This window comes from Myotis davidii, unplaced genomic scaffold (genome assembly GCF_000327345.1).
Source record: "Myotis davidii unplaced genomic scaffold, ASM32734v1 scaffold159, whole genome shotgun sequence".
NCBI classification, from domain to species: domain Eukaryota; kingdom Metazoa; phylum Chordata; class Mammalia; order Chiroptera; family Vespertilionidae; genus Myotis; species Myotis davidii.
Window position 1 is genome coordinate 4,538,258 of NW_006291231.1, and position 8,460 is coordinate 4,546,717.

At 33.2% G+C, this 8,460-nt stretch overlaps 1 protein-coding gene across 5 annotated transcripts in view; it reads right to left on the minus strand.

Annotated features, from left to right (window-relative positions):
• The window catches only part of CSNK1G3 (casein kinase 1 gamma 3), a 72,369-nt gene that overhangs the window by 25,729 nt on the left and 38,180 nt on the right, over positions 1–8,460 (minus strand). For all 5 annotated transcript variants that reach the window (XM_006764383.2, XM_015564377.1, XM_006764386.2 and 2 more), the window contains 4 exons: positions 4,095–4,180; positions 3,888–3,972; positions 2,030–2,178; positions 490–585 (listed from right to left, as the gene is read on the minus strand). In XM_006764383.2, the coding sequence (XP_006764446.1) occupies positions 490–585; positions 2,030–2,178; positions 3,888–3,972; positions 4,095–4,180 (416 nt within the window). The remainder of the gene's footprint in view (positions 1–489; positions 586–2,029; positions 2,179–3,887; positions 3,973–4,094; positions 4,181–8,460) is intronic.

Consider the following 8,460-nt stretch of genomic DNA (forward strand, 5'->3'; position numbering starts at 1 on the left):
GTCCTGTCTTTTTTTTTTTTTAGTTTTATTCATTTCAAATGGGCCAGACGTAGTTTGCCCACGGCTGCACTAGACTATAGACAGAAAGATCAACTGCTATTACAATTCATTCCAATAAGATGTCCAAATACTTCTATTCTAATAGAATGTCAAATGTTGCTCAAAATTATATTAATTTATACCACTAAATTATAAATTTATAATTAAATTAATAGTGAATATTAGGGGAAATATATATTTTTAATTCTTTGCACGTGTATATATAATATTTTATCTGTTGAAGAAGAAATATGCATTTCATTCTTTCAATATGTATATACATGTGTATATATATACACTCACACACACATGTAAATACACACACACACACATACACACACACACACAAAACAGTCACCTGGACATGATAAAACACCAAATGCATTTATAAACTGTCAGAAGGTAATACAGAAGCAAACTAAGACATTTTTATCTAAAGGGGAAGCAAACCTGATTTTTGGATTGTTGCATCTTATCTCTGTGTTGATGTGCTTCTCTGTTTGATGACAGAGCAGGATCTTGCTGAACTGCCCCCACTGGAGTAGGCTACAACACAATAGCAATTAGCATCAATACAACCTACTTCAGAAGTTTTACTTAATATCATTCAGCTGTTTAAAAGACTCAAGGAAGAAAGTAAGGCCTTAAAAGACATCATTCTCAAAATATATTAAAGCTAACGAAGACAACACAGCTACTCTTTAAAATGTTTTGAGAATATTTAAATGCTTTATCAAGTATTTATTTTTACTGGTATAACAAAAAAAGATCTTCTAATGCTGTCATTTCTTTTAAATTACTTTTTCATATAAAAAATATGGTTTGGCTGAGTGGATAGAGCATCAGCCTGTAGACTGAAAGGTCCCAGGTTCGATTCCGGTAAAGGGCATGTACCTTGGTTGCGGGCACATCCCCAGTAGTGGGTGTGAAGGAGGCAGCTGATTGATGTTTCTCTCTCATCAATGTTTCTAACTCTCTACCCCTCTCCCTTCCTCTCTGTAAAAATCAATAAAATATATTTTTTAAAAAATATGAAAGTATATCTGTTCATTGTTTCTCATCTTCAAAGCTAATGTATAAACAGAATAAATTATTTTTAAGGGAATAAAAAAATTAAGGGAACAACTTTTTATTTTTTTTATTTTTATTTTTTTAATATAAAATAAACTAATAAAAATGCATACTGTCACTCAGAAGAGGCTTATAAAAAATTTCCAAGTACAATTCAAAATATAAATCTTTAATCAAAGTTTATTTAGATTTTCACCATAGATAACATGTATATTCAAATCACTTTGCATTTAAGAAAAATATACACTAAACACTTAGTAAGTCAACTGTTCAAAAATACTTGAACTTGAAAGGTCAGTGGTTCCAAATATGGATAAAAACTTGCTAACCGTGAGCCACAAATAAAGAAAATTTTGTAGAACATTCTTACTTATTAAAAAAAAGATTAAATATTTGATCTTTCAGAATTTGCCTCTTCAAAGAAAGAATATAATGACATCTCTTTAAGTGCTAAGCACCAATCCTACAGTTAAAATAATTTTTTTAAGTTATGAAAACTTAGGTACAGTTTTAAAAACTTACTCCAAGTATCAATCTATTCCAAGAGATAACTTAGAACTGCTAGAATAATTAAAACATTTTTAAATTACAAATATTTTAAAAGATGGCTAAAGTAAACAGAAACCAAACTAGCTAGCTGATCATTTAAAGTAATCACTAGAATATTAGACCAAAAATAGTATATTTGACACTAAGAATTAAATCAGGGATGAAAAGTTTGAAAAATCACTCTAAAAAGCAGAGTCCAAATGTAGGGTATTTATAAAATTCAAAGGATAATATATTAGTATTTTGTTACCTAAACTATCCCTAAAAAGGAAATAAAATGAACCCTTTTTCAAATGTATTTGTTTTCAACTCTTTTCACTTGAAGGAAAAAACACAATAAAATATTTTATTATATAGTGGAGAAACTCACCAACTGTTTACCCATCCAGTCATATTCATAATCAAACAGATATCCCTTTCGATCAAACAAGTCAGTGAAAAGCTTTCTTAGGTAGTCATAGTCTGGTTTTTCAAAAAAATCTAGCCTTCTTACATAACGAAGATATGTTGCCATTTCTTCTAGAAAGGAAATAAACATTATTTTGAATATACTTATCTACATACTCGTTAGTAAAATTATTTAAGTGTGTAAAAAGCATACAGTATTGTAAAAACAGAAAAAATAAAATTCTATATTGCAATTTAAATTTTTATAAATTTAATTACAATGACTTTTTTTTTTTTAAGGGAGAAAATTCCTAACCTTGTTTATAAGCAGTATTCGAACCAACTGACCTAGCAAAATAATCCTCAGAAATATAACACAGAAGCTGCTTAATTCTTCTTTTAATTTCTGGTCATATAATTAACAATCATGCATTCCATTAAAATTCTAAAATGTATTAGAGATTTGTATATTTTTAAAAGGTCATACTCTTCAGGATGAAAAAGACATAAAAATCGATAGGCAAAATGGTAAGCAAAACCATGTTTCTCCATGGAAGCACAAAAAAATCACTGTAGTAAGAGATAGGAGGTTGCACCTAGTTGCTTTTCTGATTCAATTCATTCCTGGTAGCCAATAAGAACAGGATCACGCTAAGCTCAAAGGGCAGTGAAAGTGGCACCCACTGACCTTGATCACATGGTGAAGCTCACTATTCCACTTTCTAGCTAATTATCTGGTTAATTACTTTGGCACCACCATTTCATTTTTCTTGCAGAAATTTATATAGGCTTCTTAACTTGCAGTCCATCTGCCTACACCTAAACTGCTAGTACTAGCAACAAATATTTTTTTTAACCCTCTAGTTTTAGATTAAAAAAAAACATATAATTAAAGTTTGCTTACAATGAATAAAATAGCACACTTGGGAAAGAGCTACCAGAGATTATACTGCTGATATTATTAGAATAATAATGTCAGCATTGTACAGGCAAAGCTGTGAATATCAAAGTGAGATTGAATTCAGCCGTCTATCTTCAAGTTTGGTTCTCTGTTTTCTCAATGTTATTGCACATATCTCAGCACGTATTTAAATACATTAGCAACACATTATTCTTATTTCTTTTTTATTCTTATTTCTTAATTGATTTAGAAATCTTAAGTTTCTGTTGGTTTGAGTTGCCATAAATCTACATGAAAGCTAAACTATTTTCATAAAGCTCCTTAATATAAAATTAACCTAAAGGTAATAAAGGTAGTAAGGTTTTACTGTACTTTGAAAACTGGACTAAATCATACATCATATACCTACATTGAGTTGAACAATGAGACTCAAATGACTAACATTACACTGAAACTTTATAGTTGGTATTTCTTAGCAAATATTTTTTAATTCTTTATTGTTTAAAGTATTACATATGAATCCTTTTTCCTTCATTGACCTCTCCCTACTCGCCCCCTCACCGCCCCTACTGACTGTGTCCATGGGTTATGCTTATATGCATGCATACAAGTCCTTTGGTTGATCTCTCTCCCCACTTCCCTCCGACCCCCCTTCCAAATATTTTAACTTCTTAAAAATATTTTATTTAAGAAAATATTACTTCAGCTGGTATTGGTCAGCATTACTAAAGATGGGATTTTCTTCTTCTAATACCATCTTAACGAAGCAAATATGAAAACTGACCCTGTGGTCTGTGCATCAAATGCTGACATCTTTTAAATAATATTTTGAGTTCATTTTTTTAAAACATGAAAAAAGGTATTTATACACTTAAACAATGATTAACACTTCTAGTCTTCTGTGTATCAGTATATGGTTCAATGTGGTATTATTCATTACCTGGAAAATTTTCACATAACACTTCTATGGGTGTGGCTCGTTTTGTATCTCCAATTTTCTGATACCTCTCTTTTAATGTGTCAGCCTAAAACAGGGGAAGAAAAAAACCTTGAGAAAGTGGTAATTTTAAAATTAAATACTTGGAAGACTGGGTTGTAATATATTAACAATTTCTAAAATTCAATAAGGAAACATAAAAATGTTTACCTTTAAACCTTGCCAAGGAAGACTGCCTCTAAGAAAATACATGAACATATGACCTAAAGCTTCTAAGTCATCTCTTCTACTTTGTTCTGAAATATAAGAAGAACATAAATTACACTTGCCTCTTCCAGTTAAGAATGCAAGAATGGAGAACTAATTCTTCTGTTATATACCGATTAATTGCTAAAAGTTTAGTATATAAATACATAATATAGATCTAGTGCTTTATATATGACAAGGTCTTAGTTAAACAATAATGTTTTTACATTAAATTTATTATACATCTTTAAAATATGCTATACTTCCTGAGAATCTATTGAAGACTTTTTTCTCTCTTGAGATATCTATTCACAGAAACATAAGGCAAGGGGGGAAAGGTTCCATGGTCAAATAAAGTCACTGTATACTAAAGCTCTGTCTTAAAGATTCAGAATGTAACATATGAAAGATTCTGGAAAAAGAACTAGAGTTTTTCCCTAAAAGATTAATCCTAATGTTAACCTTAAACGTTATACCCTAAGAATATCTAACCCTGCATTTCCTAAATTTATAAGCACAAACTTCCATCCCACAAACATCATTGATTTCAAAAACAATTAGTATTCTCTGTAATGTTTTTTTAAAAAACACTTGTGTTTGACACCTTCCAACATGCATAACCCCTCCAAAAATATACTGCTAAAACAAATTGTCATTTTCAAATTGCTATTATTGTTTTAGTAATAAACTGTTGTATAGCACATAACCGAGTGACAATCACAGACTAAGGGAGGTATCTACAAATATTTGCTGAGTGCATTTTTTTCAATATTTTTATCACTGAAGTTAAATGCTTAATATAAAAAATGCTAACAAAAGAAAAAATAATACTTTAATAATAGAAAGATGTTCATGTGCAAGATGTTTTATACAAATGAATAAGCAGTACTAAATGCTTTTGAAAAGGCAAATGAGCATTAAAGCTTCAGAAAAGGTTTTAATTTTTGCTCTATAATTTCATAACATTCTATCATTGTCTCCTGTAACGTGTGCTACAGTTTAAAAATATATGTTTGTGTTATTTTTTAATCAATATCTATGCTCCCACCAAATAGCAAGACCCAGGAGGCCAGATGTCTGTCTCTTTGGCTCATTATTCTCAGATCTAGTATAATGGCTGCCACAGAGCAGGCACTCAACACAAACTATTTAAATACATAAATGAATATTTGGAAATATATACTACCAGATATATGTCCCTTTTCTATAAGTACAGGAAAATATCTAAAAGAATATGCTTTAAATCATTAGTAATCAGGGATATGAGACTGGAGAACAAGACAAGACATTTCAATTTCTCATTTCATATACTAAAAAATGTGGTATAATAGGAAATTTTTCTTCTATTTTGTATTATAATAATGTAAGCATGTGCTATTGAAAACAGCAAACTTTCAAAATAAGTAAAATAGATTTAAAGTTCTTTATAAAGCCAATAATGAACATGGGATGTGAATAACATGAAAAAAATCATGCCGTTTATTACTAAAACTATATTTTATTAGGTACTGGAAGTATTAAGAATAAAAAGTCATGCCAAAAAAATTCTGAAGTCTTGCTGAGAATCGGAATCAACTCCGGAATCTTTTAAAAACCTTAAGTAAGCAGGCCTAATACCAGAGATTGATTCATTGGGTACAACATGGAGTAGAAGAATGTACATTTTACATGTCTTCTTAAATTAATTTCAGAGAGGAAGGGAGAGAGAGTTAGAAACATCAATCAGAGAGAATCATTGATCAGCTGCCTCCTGCACATCCCCCACTGCGGATCGAGCCCACAAGCCAGGCATGTGTGCCCTTGACCGGAATCGAGCCAGGGACCCTTCAGTCCGTAGGCCGATGCTCTATCCGCTGAACCAAACCAGCTAGAATGTACATTTTAAAAGTTTAGCAGATAATTCTAAAGTAGACTCAGATTTGATAAGCTCTAAAAAGGAAACTTCTTTCATTGAAGTATTTAATTATTTAACATATAATAAAATACATACATTATAGGGGTACAGTTTGATAAACTTTAACAACACGCACACCTAAGTACCATCTATTAAAGGATGTTTGTGTAACTTCCAGTTTGAGGCCATTGTGAATAAAATTGTTATGAACATTCTTATACAAGTCTTTTTGTGACATATGCTTTCATTTCTCTTGGGTAAATATCTAGGAGTGGATTTCTGTGTCATATGGAAAGTATAGGTTTAACATTATAAGAAACTTCTACACTATTCTCCAAAGGGGTTGTACCATTTTGTATTTCCACCAGCGATGTAGGAGAGTTCCAGTTGCTCCAGAGCTTGTTCAACATTCGCTAGTAGTATAGCCAATCTTTTAAATTTTAGCCATGCTGGTGGCCATGAAGTATGTGCTCACTGTGATTAAATTTGAATTTCACTAGTAACCAATATTTTTTAATATCATTTCATGTGTTACTGGTCATTCACACATCCTTTTGTTAAGTGTCTGTTCAAATATTTAACACATTTTTTAAGTTTTATTTTTTGTCTCATTCTAAAGTTGTAAGAATTGTTTGTATATTATTGATATGTCATTTTCAGATACAAATTTTACAAATACTTTCTCCCTCATCGATGTTTCTATCTCTCTATCCCTCTCCCTTCCTCTCTCTAAAATAAATTTTTTAAAAACCCACAAAACTAGAGAATTTCTTGAAGAAAAATTAGGAGAAAAGTCTTTGTGATCTTAGGATAGTCAAAGGTTTCCTAATAAATTGGACTTCTTTCAAAGAACAGAAGTGTGCATTTTGACACTGACCTCACTCCCTTCAAAAAATTAACCAAAATGGATCACATACCTAAATGTTAAACACAAAATTATAAAATTCCTAGAAAATAACACAAGAAAGATGGCCTTGGTTTTGGCAAAGATTTTTTTACATATAATAACGTAAGTATAATCCATGAAAGAAATAATAATGAGCTATACTTCATTAAAATTAATAACTTTAGCTCTGCAAAGACACCATCGAAAGAATGAAAAGATAAGCCACAGACTGGGAGAAGATATTTGCAGAAGACACATCTCATAAAGGACTGTTATCCACAATACATAAAGAACTCTAAAATTCAAAAATAAGAAAATAACCTGATTACGACTGGGCCAAGACCTTAACAGATACCTCAGAAAAGAAGATATATAGTTGACAAATAAGTATATGAAAATCCCACATCATGTAATCAAAAAGTGCAAATTTCCATCTCTTAGAATGGTGTCTACAACACTGACAACAGCTAATGCTGCCAAGAATGTGGAACAGAAACTCTCATTCATGGTTGGTGGGATTGCAAAATGGTACACCCACTTTGGAAGACAGTTTGAGGGTTTCTTACAAAACTAAATATACTCTTACCATACAATCCAGCATTAAGATCCTTGGTATTTAGAGGAAACCAAGATGGCGGCATAGGTAAACACCTGAAATTGCTGCCTTGCACAACCACTTCAAAAAATACAACTAAAAGACAAAATGGACATCATCCAGAACCACAGGAAGGCTGGCTGAGAGGAAATTCTACAACTAGAAGGAAAGAGAAAAGCACACTGAGACTCAGAGGACGTGCGGAAGTAAAGTGCAGAGGTACGAAGGCGCCTGCGGAAAGGGCTGGTAACTGAGGACACGGTTGTCTTTTTCAATCAGGAGGGAGTCTCAAGCTCCCAGCTGCTCTGAACTCCAGTTCCGGGCGAGTTTCTGGGGACCCAGACTCATACAGGGAGAAACTGGACTGTCTGGCATCGGTCGGAACTCCAGGGTGGCTTTCTCTCAGAGGTGCTTGCAGCGATTACCACGGGACACTGAGCCCCAGAGCCTCTTAGGGTAGGACTGAGGATCAGCCATAGCTGTTTTCTCCGCCCTGTTGATTCCCTGAGACATCGCCCCACCCAAGCTGTGTGCAGAGGCTTTTGCATATGAATGGCCTAGCCCTTTGCAATCTAAAATTACCTAACAAACTGCAGCTGGGTCAGAGAGATCCAGAACATCTAAAACAAGGGCCAAGGCCCCACAGCAGCTTGCATTTCTTCACAGCTGGGCTTCATGTAGGCACCTCCAAACCCCAAACAAAGAAGAGGAATCTGCAGATCTCTGCATAGCTCCTGCTGGGTAGCCTCGGGCAGTGTACCCAGTGGCCAGAGTGGGACCATCCAGATTACAACTCCTCAGATCCATAAGGGACACACCCAGGGGGCAGACTCAGTGAGCACCAAAGCCCCACTGGAGCAAGTCTTGCCCCAGAAGGGTGTCTCCAGCACAGAAGTTATCCCACTGCAGACACAGCTAATTGTCACAGCCAATTGGCCTGGAGGTCAATTCCTCC